The sequence below is a fragment of the Pempheris klunzingeri genome, chromosome 8 (assembly GCF_042242105.1).
Source record: "Pempheris klunzingeri isolate RE-2024b chromosome 8, fPemKlu1.hap1, whole genome shotgun sequence".
Classification (NCBI taxonomy): Eukaryota; Metazoa; Chordata; class Actinopteri; order Acropomatiformes; family Pempheridae; genus Pempheris; species Pempheris klunzingeri.
In genome coordinates, this window is record NC_092019.1 from 10,382,881 (window position 1) to 10,400,650 (window position 17,770).

The window sequence follows — 17,770 nt, forward strand, 5'->3', positions numbered from 1 at the left end:
CTAATATCTTTCTCACAATGTGATCATGTAGCACTGACAGACCAACAGGTAAAATCCTGGTGAATTCACTGTGCAGTCGCTTTTTAACACTGAAACTCAGGTTTAGCTCAAAAAAATAAAAAATAAAATTGTTCTCACAGCACTTTGCATTTAAATGTGCCTTTAATGTGTAACTCACCAACTCTGAGTTTGAAGTCATTGAAGGAGTGTTTGTTGATAACATCCAGCTTCCCCACCAAGGCGAATGCAAACTCTACCATGGTCCCTATGTGCATGTACTGCCTGTCGTGCTCCTGGGAGACGGTGAAGAACAGTAACACATTCAACACACACTGGGTAAGTACAATTTTAATACACGTGTGTGTGTGTGTGTGTGTGTGTGTGAAAGATGTTCCTACCTGTGATGTGTACTCAGGCCCAGGTGATGCATTCAGCCCTGTAGCAGCCATGTAAGTGCTGCCAATGGTCTTAATCTTTTCCACACCGCTGAATTTAGGTTTGGACAGCAGCTGCACACACCAGTACAAACAAATGCTAAAGCAAATCAAACGGTTTATGGCAGAAGTGATGGATAATGCTGTCATTTTTTAGAGGATATATACTGTTTATGAACAAAATGTCATTATACAGTGTATTCATTTGTAGCAAGCATTCCTGTTTTTTTTCTCCTCCTGCCAGTGAAAGCCTCTCAAAATATATAAAGCAACATTACAAAAGGTTGTTGCTTTCACAAGAGACACAGTTCAGTGTCCAATCACATTCTTCTAGAAAATCAGTGAAACCTATTGGGTATCCTAGTTTGTTTTGGGCATTTGTGGTGCATGTGTTGGATGTTGTGACAGTTGGTTACAAGAGTGAAGGTTACTTACCTCATCAAAATCAGCGATGATCTCGTTGAGGAGCCTGAGGCACTCTAATCCTTCTTTGTTGACGTCAGATTCGGTGTAGAACTCTTTAAAGTCCGGGATGGAGGCGAACATGACACACACCAGGTCATAGGACTGGTGGTACAGATCCTGCACGACAAAAAGCAAGATAAAATACAGATGTTAGCTTGGACAGCTGCAAAACAATGTCCTAAAATTGTTATCAAATTGATAAACCACAGACTTCTTATCATGGATGAAAGACAGAAGACAAGACTCTGATGTTATTATTTCAAGCTAGTCAAGATGGACGAATTTCAGGGAATTGACGCAAATGTGTGTATATTTAAGTTTAGAAATACTTGTCACAGGACAGCAGCAATAAACCAGACAGACAAATGAAAGGAGGCAAATCATCCGAACCCCCATCCAAATAACAGTGACTCTAAAAAGCATTAGACCTGCAACCTGCTCCTGGATTCTGCTCGAGTGCTGGAATAGAGTCATTTGCTGACTCTTCATTCAGGTTTTTTTTTTTTTTTGCAGCAGAAGCTGCATTCCTATTCAGACTCCCCTGACCTCCAAGATACCGCGTCCTCAGAACTTCACAATTTGTAAAACTTTACTTTTTCACAGTTCACACTGTTGAGAAATATGCGAAATATAACAGGATCCAGAATGATGAAAGAGAGTCTCAAAGACAAGTCAGCAAATTCACCCCGACTGTGTCTCACTGTCATCATTATAGTTCAATTAATCATTCTAACACTACCTTAACAATGCCAGCTCCATTTAAAAAGTTACAATTCTGAACAAATTATTACCTGAATTTTAGCCCTGAATGTCCTTGAAAATAGCCGGTGACTAAATTTACAGTGCTTTCAATTTACATAACGTTTTATGTACTTTTTACAGCCGTAGTCTTGCCGAAATATAAAGCCTCACGACACCTTATGTACATTTTTGAATATTCATATCCATCATGGTTTTTATGTAAAAATAAAAGAAATAAGCACATATTTCAGATTCTGATGTATTGACTTGACAGAGTATCTGCCTTTGCAGTGCCTCATCAGAGCTAATGAATGAATGTAATGGATGTTGGCATCCAGCCACTGGCACTGTAAGACACTCTGTAAAACCACAACACGTCTGTCCGGCAGCCATTAGACAAAACAGAACTTGCGCGATCCCTCATATCTCTAATGAAAAGAAAACAGAATAAATGCCTACCTCATTCTTCCAGTTGCGTGCCAGGAAATGTTCTGCTACGTGAGCAGGCAGCACGTTCTCCAGCAGAACCCGGTTGAGGTTCTCCATCGTTTCAATCTCCTCACACTCCTTCTTGAACTTGTTCTTCCACAGAAAGTCTAACCTACAGTAATATTCATTCTGTTACAAGAGGACACAAAGGTGAAGAGACTGAAGGTACAGCTGTACAGCTTGCTTCCATGAAGTCACAGAGAAAAACAGAAACAGCTACAAGCGTGGATTCCGCCAAGGCTTCAAGACAGAAAAGAAAACGGGACATTGAAAAGAACAGGTCACAATTTTGTCACGCTTGCAAAAAACTCATACGTCTTCCATCAAGAAAGACAGAAGTATGGTGATTAATGCAGCTTTAAGGGTTTAATCAAAATGATGATCGCTTTACCAGGACTACAAAAGGATCACAGTGCAATCAGGACTGAGTCAAATGTTTCAGGCCAGGTGAGGAGTGACTTTCTTTAGGTGGAATATTGTAGGTGCAACTTAAAACATCACATTTCATCTTCTTCGATAGTGAGTGAAGTCTTCACAGCTCAGGTGCTCTGTGACGATGCCTCTACTTAAAGTACATGTTGAACCAACGACAAACATGTTTGCAAGATGATCCGACACAAAAACCATCAAGCAAAGTGATGTGATTTGATACTAGAAATATAATTACTTGTTACAGTCTGAGAAAAAAAGAGGAGGTGTTATGTATACACATCCGAGCAGAGTGAGAGACTGAGCAGAAATTAACTGATGGCATCTGTTATTCCTCCTCTACGGCTGCACCTGGTGCCTTTCCATTGAGCCGGGGACATCAGTAATTTGTCTTCCGCAAAAACATTTATTATCCACTCAAACTCAATCTGCTTAATATTCACGTCTAGATTTGAGGCTCTTTATCAAAATCCAGCAGCACTTAGGACACGCAGGAAGCGTGTTATTACATCTTCCACATTTGGTGCGATAGAAAACATTACGCATTCACAGAAACAGAAGATCCAATAGGAATTTATGTTGTTGAGGAAAATGAGCCTTTTATAGCTGTTTAAATCACCCTAAATAAAGCTCAGAGCTCCGATGAGTGAGTGTACTGTGACGCCAAACAAGTGTCCCAGTAACATCACCACACTTGAAATGTCCGATTAATTTTTATCAGTGGATGTGGTATCAGTTTGTGTTGGCATAGGATGCGTTACTAAAAGATGGTGCCTATGTTTACACCTGTACATCCACTTCAGTCCCCACAAGAGAAAACAGTGTGTAGCAGCCACGCTGTTATTTCAGTGCACAGTGGGGCCCAAGGCATCACATTTAATGATATAAAACAGGACTATTACTCTGCCCAGGTCTCTTCTCTCTGACAGACTGCTGCGACTCCACCTGCATTAAAGTCTAGTCTAAACCATGCAAATAAAGTATGAATGCATGTGTGCACATTCACAGGTGAGCATATGTGGTCACACTATGCTTGTATTAAACATGTATTATCTGCTGTATGTTACCCTTAGCTTAGAATAAAAAAAAAATCTTACTTTACACTGGGCTGATTCCTGCTTATTTTAAATCCATTCAGTTGATATTAGTAGCTCAGACTGTACTCTAGCTCCAGAGCATGGTGGTCCAGTGACCCAGTCCTGGATCACCCCCAAGCACAAGTACTTTGCAGCGTAGCATAACCTCAAAACAGCTGGACTAAGAGGAGCAGGACTCTCCAGAATGACCGGTCTCTGGTCCGCATCTCCTGACTAGTAAATCTCCACCTGAGTAACTTCAGACTTGCTGATGTAAATCACTGGCCTTGAGTGGCTAAGAGGAGGCCAGACAAACTGGTCTCATGGTGCCTCTCAGTGTGTCACAGCAGTGGAAAAGCTTTAACATCTCTACTTTATTTTGTTTATTAGCTGTGCACAGTTAATTTCCCTCTAGAAGATGACTGGGAGGAGCTATTTCCTCCCCAAAGCTCTGAGGTAATAAAAGGTACATGCTCTCTATATAGAGATAGATTGAAACAGTAGTGTCAGGGGTCCAGTGTCAACATTTACATTAAACTACTAAACCTAGCTCAAATGGCACAGAGGAAAAATACTGGGCAATGACAACAATGACCCGAGTCCAATGCCCAGGTGAATTGCATCTTCTGGGTCAGAGCAGTACATCAAACTCAAGTGTGTTCATGCATGGGAGACCATTATTGGTGAAACAGGCCACGAATCATGGAATCTCACAACACAGTCTGCACTCTTTAGTTTGCAGCAACAAAGACTGTTGCAGATGGGAAAATGGCCATTCCACATTGAGACAAAACGTGAAAAAAAACAACTGGGGTCATAAAACAACAAATTCATGGTCCAAAAATGCGGCAAAAACTAAACTCTTTCAAGGCTGTGAAGGTGAAAATGTGCACAAGATGGATGATAACGTCATTCAAAGTATTATTCTGGGGACTTACCTGTCTGGCAAGCACAAGCAGAGTGATGAAGAAGATAAAGAGGGAGATAGAGCCCATAGTCTTCAGGTCTTTGAGAACTCCTGGTCTTGAAGGGCAGAGGGGGGGAAAAAAAAGAAGAATGTGTTTGTGCGTGGAGAGACAGAGAGAGGGAGCGAGAGGACAGAAAAAGATGGAGCGAAAAAGTGACAAAACAAAAAAGATAAAAGCAAAAGACAGGGGGATGAGAGCAAGAACATTTAATTAAACGTTCAGATTGCAATCAGTAGTCTGTGACGTGTCACATGATTGGTTAGCAGACCATTTTATTCCAATCTGTCACTCGGTTAAGGCTGTCACTTCTGCTTTGCTGTGACAAGAGCTTGTTTACTATTTGCATTTCGGTGGCTGAGCTTCCTTTCTGGGATGCATTCACGAGAAACATTTCTCAAGAAGCAAAAAAAAAAAAACAAGATAGTGTTCACGATCTGCAAAGATTATCTCTCTCTCTTTCTCTAATGTTTCCTCCGTCATAATCCTGAAAAAAGGACACAATCAGGCAACCAAACAAGTTACAGCTATTGTGTGTTTATGAATCGTACTGTGCGTGCATACATACAAATCTGGCTACTGCACATGCTCAGAAACTCACACATCCAAAGCCCACATACTGTAGAATAGGTGGTAATTGAGAGAAACTCAAAACGCTCGTGTCACTCCTATTATATCTACAATGAAACTGATTTTCCTCTGTAGCAGTGAAGACTGGTCATCCCTGTTTAAGTTCTGAATGCGTGGTAAGACTCTAACAGGAGAGCTGCATCCTAATTTCTGAAAACACATTTTGCATATTAATGGTCTTTTATTCTTATCTGGGGCAGAGCTCAGCAGACAGACTGCAAGTTCTGCACTCGCCTGGTTCATTATCTAATCAATTCTTCACGCAGAATTGGTGGTAATGACTGAGGACAAACACTTTCACATGAAGACAAATCTGAAACGTAAAGTTCAGGACAGGAAGCCTGATTTCATTTTGTTTCTGACGAGAAGTCATCATAGTGACATATAAAGAGCTTTTCAACTACAGAAATGACCAAAGCTTTTCTATTTGTCAGTTCTACACTTTCCCGTTTTGTTTTACCGCTGACCAAAGCTGTGTGAAATTCACTGGCTTAGCAGGAGGGCAAACTCCTTAAAAATCACATTATGCTATTTAAATCGCTTTGGACAGGAAAGTCAATATTCAGAAAGACAATAGTATTCTATGCTGGAAATCAGACAGTTTAGACTTGAATGGATGAGCTGACCATCCAGTGACACGTTTAAGAGTTTGTCCACTGAGTGTGAATTAGCGATTGACTCTGTGGGCTTCAAGAAGTTTTTGTTTTTGACGTATTTTCAAGTAGGAAAAGAAACTCTGTTCACTTTCTAGCAAAACCACAGTGGGTGTTTTCTTACTGTCCAAAGACTTAGTTCATTGTTGGCCATCTATGGAGGATGTGTCTGTCATCACCAGTCTCTCTTGGCTGCTCAGTTTAACGAGTCGTTCCAGTTCACACACAGCTATAAGCTATAACCTGTGCAATCTCACAGAAAAAACGCAATATTAATCTTTTTTAAGAGTGGAGTTTCCTTTAGAACATTAGAAATAAAAGCAACCACCCAATATTTTGGGGGGAATAGCTGCTATCTCATCCAGTGTCAGATGAGGTTAATTAAAATTTTGTCTGGATATGCAGTACAGAGGTAAGGATGGTCTAGAATTGCAGCCTTTGTTTTGTGAAAAGCTAATATACGGTATATGTATCCAAAAAAATTACAGAGCTGTCTCACGTACGTGTTATCTTTATCTAATAGGTTTTGAAATAGCAACGTAAAAACCAGACGTTGTAGCTTTAAGAGCAGTCAGGTTTGCAGCTGGTGCTTGAACTCTGGCCACAGTAACAGCATGCAGCATCTTATTAGGTTTCATCCTGACAACAGGGATGCCACGTTTGCACACTGATGATTTAACTATACTATCAAGAAAACCCAGGAGGTACTGGATGTACTCGCTGTATGAAGAGGTACATTTTCTTTCCACTAAATGCCACGTAAAATGCATGGGCTTTAAATACGACACAGGATGGGAAACAGCTGACTGTCTTTGTTTTAAGATCAGTGCAATATACTGCACAGATATTTGTTAGTCCAGCTACTGTGACACAGCTCAGGACATTTTAAAAATGATTTAGGGGTTATTGAGTGTTTTTTACAACAGCAGAGGCTAATATGAGTTCACTATGGACTTGAAGCCGACTTTCTTCCAGTTTTATATCAACATCTTGTTTCACAAAACTCCCTACAGTATTTCCATCGAGCGGTTTTTCCAGCAGTCCACCTCTCTGTGGTATATCGCTGTCAAATCAACTGACAAAAAGAAACCACATTGGTCACGGAGGCCCTGAGGACTGCTTTCTATCAAGCATATGTCTCCGCTTGGCCGTACTTGTCTCCACGCGGCATGTAATGTGTTGTAATGTGTTAACATATTTGTGGGCAAGACTCCTCTCTGCCGACGTCTCAAAGAAACTGGTTTCATTCCTTATTACCTCATTATGCTGGTCATCCTTATTAAGCAGATAATTTCCAGAGCTGTTGGCAACAGAGAAGGCTGTGGGAATGCGGTGTGAAATATAAAATTCAGTGAAGAAAGGAGCGCAGTTGGGTCAGTACGGGTGGATGAGAGTAGCATGTGGGGAACATATTCACAGGAACTAATGACTAAAACTACTTTTGGTCTTTTGAACTTGGCAATTTTCCTCGATGTGCAAATCGATGTGTTTCAGTTCTCTTTGTATACTTGGACTGATGACCATTACCACACACAAATACTTTTGCTTCAGATCCAACTGTATCCAAATAAGGTCTCCGTCTACACAAACATATGCCCATTAAATGAATGCAGAACTAAGGGGCAAGGGCATGAAATGAAATTATATAAATATGCATTTCTCTCTAAAACAGACGATATGTGTAAGTGATTTACAGAGCAAATACGAGTGCTGTTACAGGCAATACAACGTTAATCCAGTTGGACTTAAAAATGATGCAGTACTATGGTTCATCCATAACCTTTGTAACAACTTGCTGAAAAAATTAACTCTAGAAATAACTAAACAGCTGCACTTGTTAAATCTGAATTACTACAGCGATTTGTACATGACTTGGAATGTAACTCAGACATTTTAAACAACTTGGACACATCATTAAACCTGACTGTAACTATGTTGGACTTGCATTATGTGACTCAATTATTTCAGCTACACAAACCTCATCATCAGTCAGTACAGACTCTGACATGACATTGACATTTCATTGACCTTATAGAAAACAAGCGCTCTCTCTTTCCAACAAAGCTTTAGGGAAAACACTGATTTGATGCAACGTGATTGGACGTCACTGCTGAGAGAGTTCAGACTGGTTGCATTTGTGGGATTATGAACGGTTTGCTTCTTTGGCTTAATCAGGTGATGCTAGATAATGTCACGACTCGCTACCGTCAATATTCTGACCACTGTATATCAACACAACAAGGAAAAGTTTAAATACAGCAGTGTTAAGGTGCGTCGAACTGTCAAAGGACTGCTGATATATGCTGCATGTTTTTATGGGGGCTTTGAGTAGGAAGTGGTTGATAGAAAAAAACGAGGCCATCAAGAAGATATTGACATTGAGAGAAGCCAGTTTAAGTGGTTCTGGCACCTACAAAGGATGCCCCCTGGGTGCCCGAATTTATAACTGCTCTTGACTTGACTGAGAGGAGGAAGACCTTGAGCTAGATCTTCTTTTTTCACCTTTTACCTTCCCTTATTCTTTCTCTTCATATCACTATGGTTTTCCATTTACTGCTATCCCACGGGATAAATAGCAGCAGATGACCATCGTCTCAGCATAACTTCCTTTTTTTCTCCTCAGGCCAACTCGACACTGTCTCTTCACCCACTTTAACCCTCTATATTCCTCTTTCACCCTCCTTTGAACAGCATCTGTTTGCCACTGTGCACCTACCTGTCCAGACTTTCAGTCCTGTACAGAAATCTGCTGTATTCGTCCAGCAGAGAGGCATGTGTTTGTAGAATAATGATGTTGTAAACAACCACAGCTGTCAACATGATAACCATCTTCAGCTCGTAGTTTATCCTCAGGAACACCGAGCAAGAAATGAGGCCCAATATGCAACTGTAAATTAAATACTAGGAAGACAGAAAAAGAGACAGAGTTGATTTGTTCAAAAGTTACCAAAGACAATAATGAATTTGTAGAAATTATGATAACTATATTATATTATGTTCATCTTCACTTACAGGAAGGTAGAAATTGTTTTTGTCTGTGAAGGCGATCAGCTGTCCATTAGGGTAAAACAGTGTCTCATTGGATGAATTGTAAACAGGAACTGAAGGCAACAAATTGTCTTCCAAAAAGAACTAGAAAAAAAAAAAAAACAAAGTCAGCAGAAATTAAGTGTCATTTTTGGGTAGTGCTAAAAAAAAAATCTTTCCATCTAAATCCACCACAGACAAAAACCCACAAAATTCAGTTGCAGATTACAAACACAATTCCGCTGTCTGCTTGCTTTGCACGACAATACGCGAAAAGACAAACTAGTCTACATTGTACTTGCAGGAGGGGAATAGAGTCTTGTTAGATAAGAGGCCAATAGTGACAGCCATTCAATAATGTCCTTTAAAGTAAACCTGCAGGGTAAGATGAGGATTGGCTGCCCCACTGAGCAAGGCCAAGTTAATTTGGTTCATCCGCCCAGAGCACCTGACCCACGTCAGGCGCAAAACAAGATTATAATCTCTGGAATCGATTTGTGTGAGGGTCTAAATCAGGGTCCTGACACCAAGGTTTATCACACAACTTCTCCACAAGCCTCCGGCAACTATTCCACCTGTAGCCAAGCCTTTAATTCGGTTTTATAAAACTGAAAATTGATGGAGAAGACCCAAACGAAAATAAAAACATTATTTGCATTACTCCCTACAAGCAAATCTGTTGGCAGGGTTAACCATAATCTTCATGCCATATTCATGCCATGTGATATGCTGCTAGGCAAAATAAGACAATACAAAGATTATTTTTTAAAGATTATTCTTCTGTAGTTGACTGTGTGGTGAAATATCCACTTTGTTTTAGGCTTAAACAAAAGGAATGCAAAGCAAAGAGATAAGCATTACATTAAAATGCAACTGTATCCACAGCACCTAACCATGATGACTTAGTCTTATTTATCACTGACGCCTTTTTTGTCACTGTTTACTGTTACTGTTACTGTTGTTTTCATATTAAGTAAACTCAATACAACAGCAGTATTAATGTAAGTTTGTTTAATGACTATGACTTCTTCTTCTGGCCAGTTTATTTATTCATCAAACCAGTTTCATTTCATTACCTTCTAATAGCACTGCAGTTACAAAGAGTAACTGAAGAGTTATATGAGTGATACTGCATTCCTAGTGAAGCCTAATTGGTGTTACCCCTTTCTTACAGCAGTACCTGCACATAAAAGCTTACCATGTTGAAGACTGCCATTATGAGTATTAGAGCAGTGGTTGTCATGGTGAGAGTGATGCGGGGCCATGGCTTGTTGGCAATAATGACTGATGACCTCAGCAGCCACATCCAAGAGGTGGAGGCGCTTTTACTGCAGTGCTGCAGGGACACGTACACACAACAGCACAAACACAAGAATGGGTGAGTGGAAGTACACAAGAGGATTCGGAAGCTGAGATATTAAAAGGTCGCAGACAGATTCAAACACGCACACAGAAGAGGCACCAAGGAACACAAGCATGTGAACTAATTAAAAGAAATATAATGCACATGTGCATATAAACAGACATATGCACAATAACAAATTAATTACATCTTTTGAGTGAGGACAATTACTGTGAAATGAAAACATACATAAAGAAAAAATACAAAGCAAGTTCAGACCCTGAAGACCTTATTACTGAGCAACACCTAATTGCCTCAGCAGTGCCAATCAACAAGTTCAAGAGGCATACTGTACAATTATTCAAAGAGGGGTCTTATCAAGGCAATGGTGCATGCTGAAATATTGTTCAAACTACACGCAATAGCAGCGCTGCAAAATGGCCGCTACAAGTGATTGCATCATATATAAAATGATGTAAACAAACAGTATATACAGCTTCCAACAAACCGCACTGCGCACATTATTTTCGTCTCTCAACTTTCATTAAAACCAAAGCAAAGCAAAAAGGGGTTGCTGACTAGCCGCCTCCTGCTGCACCAATCCAATCATTCTAACTGAGGGAAAAAGTTTGTATGTTTTTAAGAGCAGTAAACACTGTTCAATACTGCTCTACATGTTAAGCCAACACCACAGAATTATGATGTTCATACGCAACTTTTTCTCTAATAAAAAATGACATGTTCCCAGGCTTCAGAAAGTGCTGGCTGGGCCTGATACAGTCAATTACATTTCCTCTTTACAGCACCGCCTTCAGCTGAATGTGCTTCATTGCGGGACAATGACACTGAAAGCCCAAATCATTGCTCGATCATCTCAGAGCAATATCAGAACATCGCAGGAGCTGAGTGGATGTGACATTTGAATAGCTCAGGGATGTACATTACAACACAATAAAGTAAGGATGGCAGATTGCATTATGCACCAGCAGGATTAGCAGAAATGTAGAGCTAGTGGGACACGTTGCTTTGTTTAAAAAATAAAAAATAATTTGCACACCATTTTCACCTTGAGACCAGCAGTTCAAATAATAATAATAATAATGATAATAATATCTTGAATGAAACATGAAAAGAGAAAGGAAGAGAATCTGCCAGGTTTGATTTAAGTGGAAGATGTCATGTTACATTCAAATAGGACGATCAGAATATGCAAGTCAGTTCATCAAATAACCATGTTTGACCTTTCTTAAGATGCCCATCATCATTCCCTTATAAATAATGACATGGTCTCTGCACTTTAGTTTGTGACTGGAGATGGAAAAACTAAATACAGGCATAGTGAAGCATGCTGATGTTGTTTTGCTGCAACTGTTAAAATTCAACTGACAGGCTGGTTACAACAGTGCTATTTCCAAACGCTACCCAAAGTTATATTAAGAAAGGAAAATCTGTGTGAATAAATATTATTTGTATATCAAATCTTACCATCTGCATGCATACACACATACAGTCTTCATTTTAAGGAAAATATCAAATGTGAATGTGAGAATGAAATGTAACATGGGACCATTTCACATTTTGAGGTTTCACGGATTGCTAGCTCATCTTAAAATGCTATACTGGAGAGTAAGGAATCATTTCAGAGTTTGCATGAGACCAGGACAGAAGGAACAAGGAACAGAATGTGCTCTTGAAACTGGGAGGCACTCTTCTGCAACACTGTGCAAAGGAAAATACATGCATTTTAATTATGGAGTCCTATTCACAATTCCTCTTCACAAAAGGATCCATGGACTCCAGGCTGATTCTGAATTATTACACAAGAGCTGTAGCTGTGATGGGTAAAAAACTGCAAATTCCACAAAACGAAGACAGTGACATGAACCAAAGCAAAGTCTCAACAATGCTAAATAAAGTTGACAAAAAGCAGCAGGAGGCTTGTCAACTTCAACTAGTTATCGAATGTTGTGTTTTTGCTTTTGAGCCTTGGGCAACATTCTTGAAGAGCACAGCTGAGAGTCAAGCAGCAGAGTCTCATTTGCAAAGAACTGTACATCAGACATTGGGTGGAATGGGTTGTACATGCCTGCGGCTTATGGAATTTTATAGCAGCTTTAATGTTTTAATAGTTTTTCTTTTTCTCCTCATTTTCTTTCCTTTTTCTGGTCTTTCATTTGTTTTTAGTAAACAGGGTGTATCACAGAAGAAATTTGAAGTAGCGTTAGTGGCAAGATAATATCTAATACATCCAAATATGTGACTCCCTGCTCTTTCAAAAGGGGATTTAAGGAAATTGTTAGCAATTCTACTCTTAGACTTATTCTAGAAGGGGCTTAACCCCCATGCTGTGTGGGGAAACAAGTGTTTCCCCTACAGAAAATAAGATAAAACATTTTGCAGTATGGCTTTTCAATGATGTATCTGTGTATGTCCACACTGCCTTGAAATGAATGGAGAACTGTCTCCTGAAGAATGCACCAAAGCAGTGGTGTACACAGGGGCAGGGGGGAAATGAAGAAGGGCACCTGTTTCATGCACAGTGTCAGGATTAATTTTTGCCCTGCAGCCACCAGAGTGGCACTTGTGTTACCCTGAGAGGCACTTAGACCAACAACAAGGACACTTAATGGGGAGTAAATCTGACCAGAGGGGCACTTGAACCACTAATGTGCCTTTGGTACGACATTAGGAAAAACATCAAGCGCAGAAGTTACACCATTAGAGCGGAGGCATATCCTGGTTATATACAGGTTTCACTATAAAAGGATAATGATATATAATAATATATACATGATATATATGATAATGATGTAGAAAATGGATTTACTTACCAGGAAGTGTCCAATGAAACATATGAAGAGGATCAAGGAAAGGATAAGAAAAGCCATTCCAAAGGATATACCCAAGACAGTTGTCCTAAAAAAAAAAAAATGCAATGAATCATAAAATTCACACAGTTTAGACAACTCAAAGTTTAACATTATAATGCAACATGTCATTAGCTCCAAATGACTTAGAACTTGTAAATATGCATGCTGTTTTCCACACTAATACAGAGTAAAACACTGTGTTATGACATGTGTTATAATCCTTTGAAATAAAGCACACATACTTTGGAAGGACGAGAATCTGCACAATAAAAATGCAGAAGAAGATCAAACAGGCGCAGGTGACATAGTATTTGAAGGCTGGCAAGGTTGTTGCTCTGTACTAAAAGCATAAAAAGAAGGTCAAGTTTCAACAAAAGTCTTTTAAAACGAATATGAAAGCTACTTCAAAGTCTCCTCAATGTGCGCACATACCATACAGCATAAGCTAAGTGTAGGCAAAGGAACAGGCAGTAAAAACATATTCTGCAGTCTTTTTGCGACAATTTATTTGTACCACTTCATACCTCCTTCTCCAAGGATTTGTTGTGAAAGAATAACGATATTCTTTGGATGTCCTCGGACTTGAGCCACTGTCTGGAAGCATAAAGACACAGGATAAACCAGATAAAAAGGAGAATGTAGACACTGTAAAGTAAATTAGATGCTTTTTATATAAAATTACAGGTTATTGTATTTGTTCAGCATGTTCAAAGGGGATATGGAGGCAGGTATTCAGTCCAATTTTCACAACATTAAGAAGACACAGTGCATGCCATAATTTGCTTTAACATCTCATCAGTTGCACTTTTAGAATACAGCACTTCATGTGAATCATCCTATATAATTTAGAAAAATGCATATACTTTACTTTTTTGCACGTCATTAAATTATTTATATTCGTTTTTTAAATGACCCATACTTTTGTGAATTTATCCCATCAAACGTCCTGATCATCCGCTCATTAAGTTCCTCCTCAAACCGTTTCTTCTGAGACTTTGTTCTTTAATGGATGACAAGAAAAAAGAGAGACAAAAAATCTTTTAAAAAAGTTCACATAGTATTAGTCACACACATCAAAGCCTCTAGCAGAAGTCTAGTCTTATTAAATATCTTGTCATCTGTCTCTGTACTGTTATGGGACGGGGATAATCTCGCTAAAGAAAATTTTGCGGTAACTATAAAAATGAGCAGCTTGCCTCTCTGATCTCCTTTGGAAGTGATACTGGCCCATCGGCACATCCTAGACAGAGAGCAAGAGGAAAGAGATGGGTTATGAGCTACAGCTGAACTTCCCCATCACCTAAATCACAACATATGTGCGGAAAGAAAAAATTACACACAGCAGTGTTGATCTTCCCATTCTCATTAGTCATGCTGTCTCTGTGGTGCAGGTTGGCAAAGGGCTTGGCTGCGCCCCAGGACTCCAGGTAGCGGGTCATCCTGACTGAGGCTCTCATCTTTGCTCCGTCTAGTGTGTGTCTGGGACGGTAGTGATGCTGTGGGCTCCGTCGCTCCACCTGGACAAACATGGACATTGTTTTATTTTATCGCATTTGACTCAATGTCCAAAATTAATTTTACTGGATGTGATGTATGTGTTAAAATACCTTTGGGTTGATGACCAGATAAGTAATGACCCCATGTTCCTTCAGGTAGGGGTCTCTTTCTTGTCCATCCCCATCTTCCACCTTGTAGGCGCCATTCAGGTGTTCCAGTGTCACTGAGGTGATGTGGACTTGGCTGGCAATGAACAGTTCAATCAATGAATGGCTTTCTAAGAACATTACACATGGATCTGGTTATTCTGGTATGTTTTAGCAAGGCTTGACGGTAACCAAGCAGACAAAACTTATGCAGATAAAGATGAAGAAATATATAAAATATATTACTGACAGGTGCGGCTGTTTTACCTCCAGTTCACTCACCCTGGTACACCTCCGGCCTCCATATGATTGGCCAGGGTGACATCATGTGACCACACATCATACTGCCATTTCTGGAGTCCAATCACACCACACAGGACATTCCCAGAATGCACGCCGACACGCATGTTGATGTCAACGCCTGTGGCATCTCGTACTTTCCTGTTAGGCACCAAAAGCCACTCTTAATGTGGAGTAACAGAAAATCATCACCCACATCATTTATCTCGTTAGAAAAGGGAGGAAATGCAGACAACTGAAATATAGATAGAAACCTGCCACAGTCGGTTAACAAACTCTGTTTAACTTTATGCGGCCTATTCAAGGTTTGTCTCTCTCCGTTAATCCTGTCCCAGCAAGTTGAGCCACCGCTCCGCATGTTTCTTCATCATCTATCTAAGTTCAAGTCAGATATTCTAACATCTTTTGGTATCACTAATGCCAAAAGTCTAGCCAACATTGGTAATTCAGAGTGGACGGTTCTTGTATGATAAACTATGACAGACTGCAAGTGTTTCAAAAATGGGACTGTCCTTTAGCAACACTGTTATGTAACTGGCACTTACTTGATGGCCTCACACATGTCCAGACCCATTTTCACACAGTTCTTAGCATGGTTCGGCAAAGACTCCGGCAGGCCGGACACACAGTAGTAACAGTCGCCAAGGATTTTGATCCGCATACATTCATTTTCCTGCATATGAAAAGGTGGAAGACAGACTCAGACACATGGGGTCAGATAAAGGTTCCACTGCCAGACAGTACAGGCAGCTTTTTAATTTAATCACATAATAACCCTTTGACTGAAAATCCACCCTCAGATTTTTTTTCAGCATGCCTTGAAGCTACACTGTGTTACATTCTATTAATGTTACTGTGAGTGGAAAAATTGGAGTCTCTATATTTTCTATGATCCATTTACCCATGTATGACTGAACATCAGCAAAAAAAGAACAACCTAGTTTTCTTGTTTTTAAGAGGCTGAAAACCTGAGACAGTATGTTTACCGGTTACAGTTAAGATTGCTGGGGAAATATTAAAAACATATTCGCTGTACAAACTGAATTGTATCACTGATATAATAACATCTCATAATGGAGTCAAATCATCTACAAGGTTTATACCAAGTATATGCAGGGTTAAGAAATTCAAAATGAAGCAATACAAACTGACCATCAATTCAAAATACATCACTAGAAGCGGTTTTATAGCAGTGTTAAGCAAGTAAGATGTATAATCAAGTCTCCAACGAGGAAGCAAAATTAGCACTTTGTTAGTGATACTAATAAAATGTTTACCTTGGCAATTTGATCAAATTTGCCAAACAGTTCATTCAGCATGTGCACCAGCTCTCCAGGTGAACAGTCACTGGCCAGCCGTGTGAATCCCACTATATCAGCATACAGTATACTAGAGATGGAAAAAATGCATGATGTAATGTTAATCAATACAGTGTCATTGTTTTATAAGTTGTCCTGAAAAACAAATGAATAATACATGCCTGACATTAGTGTGTCTCTGGACATAGAGGTTGTGAAAATTGTTTGTGTTCTCAATTTGGCCAAAGTTTGGGCCCTTCAGTCTCTGGATGATCTCAGCTTTCATCACCCGGGCAATGTGAGCTGGCAGCAAAGACAACAGGAGACGCTCCTAATGGCAGTGACACAAAGAGGGAAGCAGTAGCAGCACAGGGGTGGTCAGAAAAATCAAGGAAAAAGAGGTAATTGCACTGTAAAACAATCAACATCTCATAAATCTAAAGTTTTTCTTTGGGAGAATATACCATGTTTGATCAACTACTAAAAACTAAAACTAATGTGTGTGAGAAAGAACAGAAAAAAATCTAACACTGATGAATACAAAAATACAGTTACAGTTAGGTCATTCAGTATTTTCTCAGGATTTATTTCTTTAGCGCCCCAAAGGATCACCCACCATTTGTAAGGGCATGACAGAAAATGTAGAGCGATTAGAATATTCAAAATAAAAACAATGCTTTGGGTTTTTATAATACAACAAGTTTAATTTTCCAGGAACCTTGACTTGTCACTGAAAAATTTCTACATGTTCGGCAAATTGATATTTAACTAAATTCAACCTTGATTTAATTCTGAAGCATTAACCTTTGATGACAGGAGGAGACAAAAAGCTGTGAGCATTATTCTGTCAGCCTCAATGAAAGCTTCAAGTGCTAAGTGAAGGTTAAGTGGGCACTACACTATGTCAGGTTGGCTTCCTGTAATGCAAAGTAACAACGAAGATAAAAAAACCCTCACAAAATCAACTCATCATCATTTTTTGCCAGCCGCCACTAGACAGACTACTTTTCCTTTATTTAGTGGTCTTTTAACCATTCTCAGTTTTCTCTGAAGCTGCTGTAGATATTACTGTAAGATATTACTCTGCCCAGTAATTAGCAAATAAAACTCTTCAGGTGAGTAGAAGTTCAAGATTAGAGGAAACGCTTAATTAAGCCAGTGTCACCTTGACAAGTTTTCTCTACCAGTGATTATCTTCCTGCACCAGCGCCGAGGCTCAGAGGCTTCTATGTGAAGGAGAGGTCCGTGGAGGCTACTAACAAATGCTGCCAGAGCTTTGGGTTTATGATGAATTCACATAGTCAATGCTCTCACTGTACTGCAGGGCACTTTAGATAAAAGCATGCAGCAAACAGTATATATTATGAGCGCTCAAGGGAAATATGTCTCTGCACACTTACTACCATCT

At 39.6% G+C, this 17,770-nt stretch overlaps 1 protein-coding gene across 1 annotated transcript in view; it reads right to left on the reverse strand.

The window, feature by feature from the left end:
* adcy2a (adenylate cyclase 2a) overlaps positions 1-17,770 on the reverse strand; it is a 55,458-nt gene that overhangs the window by 2,917 nt on the left and 34,771 nt on the right. Inside the window, exons 5-23 of the mRNA XM_070834814.1 lie at positions 16,545-16,693; positions 16,342-16,453; positions 15,610-15,737; positions 15,047-15,205; positions 14,729-14,861; positions 14,462-14,638; positions 14,318-14,361; positions 14,041-14,121; positions 13,646-13,715; positions 13,364-13,461; positions 13,083-13,167; positions 10,108-10,245; positions 8,895-9,014; positions 8,599-8,783; positions 4,573-4,657; positions 2,100-2,258; positions 870-1,016; positions 399-509; positions 179-293 (exon numbers count right to left, since the gene is read on the reverse strand). Coding sequence (XP_070690915.1) covers positions 179-293; positions 399-509; positions 870-1,016; positions 2,100-2,258; positions 4,573-4,657; positions 8,599-8,783; positions 8,895-9,014; positions 10,108-10,245; positions 13,083-13,167; positions 13,364-13,461; positions 13,646-13,715; positions 14,041-14,121; positions 14,318-14,361; positions 14,462-14,638; positions 14,729-14,861; positions 15,047-15,205; positions 15,610-15,737; positions 16,342-16,453; positions 16,545-16,693 — 2,296 coding nt within the window. The remainder of the gene's footprint in view (positions 1-178; positions 294-398; positions 510-869; positions 1,017-2,099; positions 2,259-4,572; positions 4,658-8,598; positions 8,784-8,894; positions 9,015-10,107; positions 10,246-13,082; positions 13,168-13,363; positions 13,462-13,645; positions 13,716-14,040; positions 14,122-14,317; positions 14,362-14,461; positions 14,639-14,728; positions 14,862-15,046; positions 15,206-15,609; positions 15,738-16,341; positions 16,454-16,544; positions 16,694-17,770) is intronic.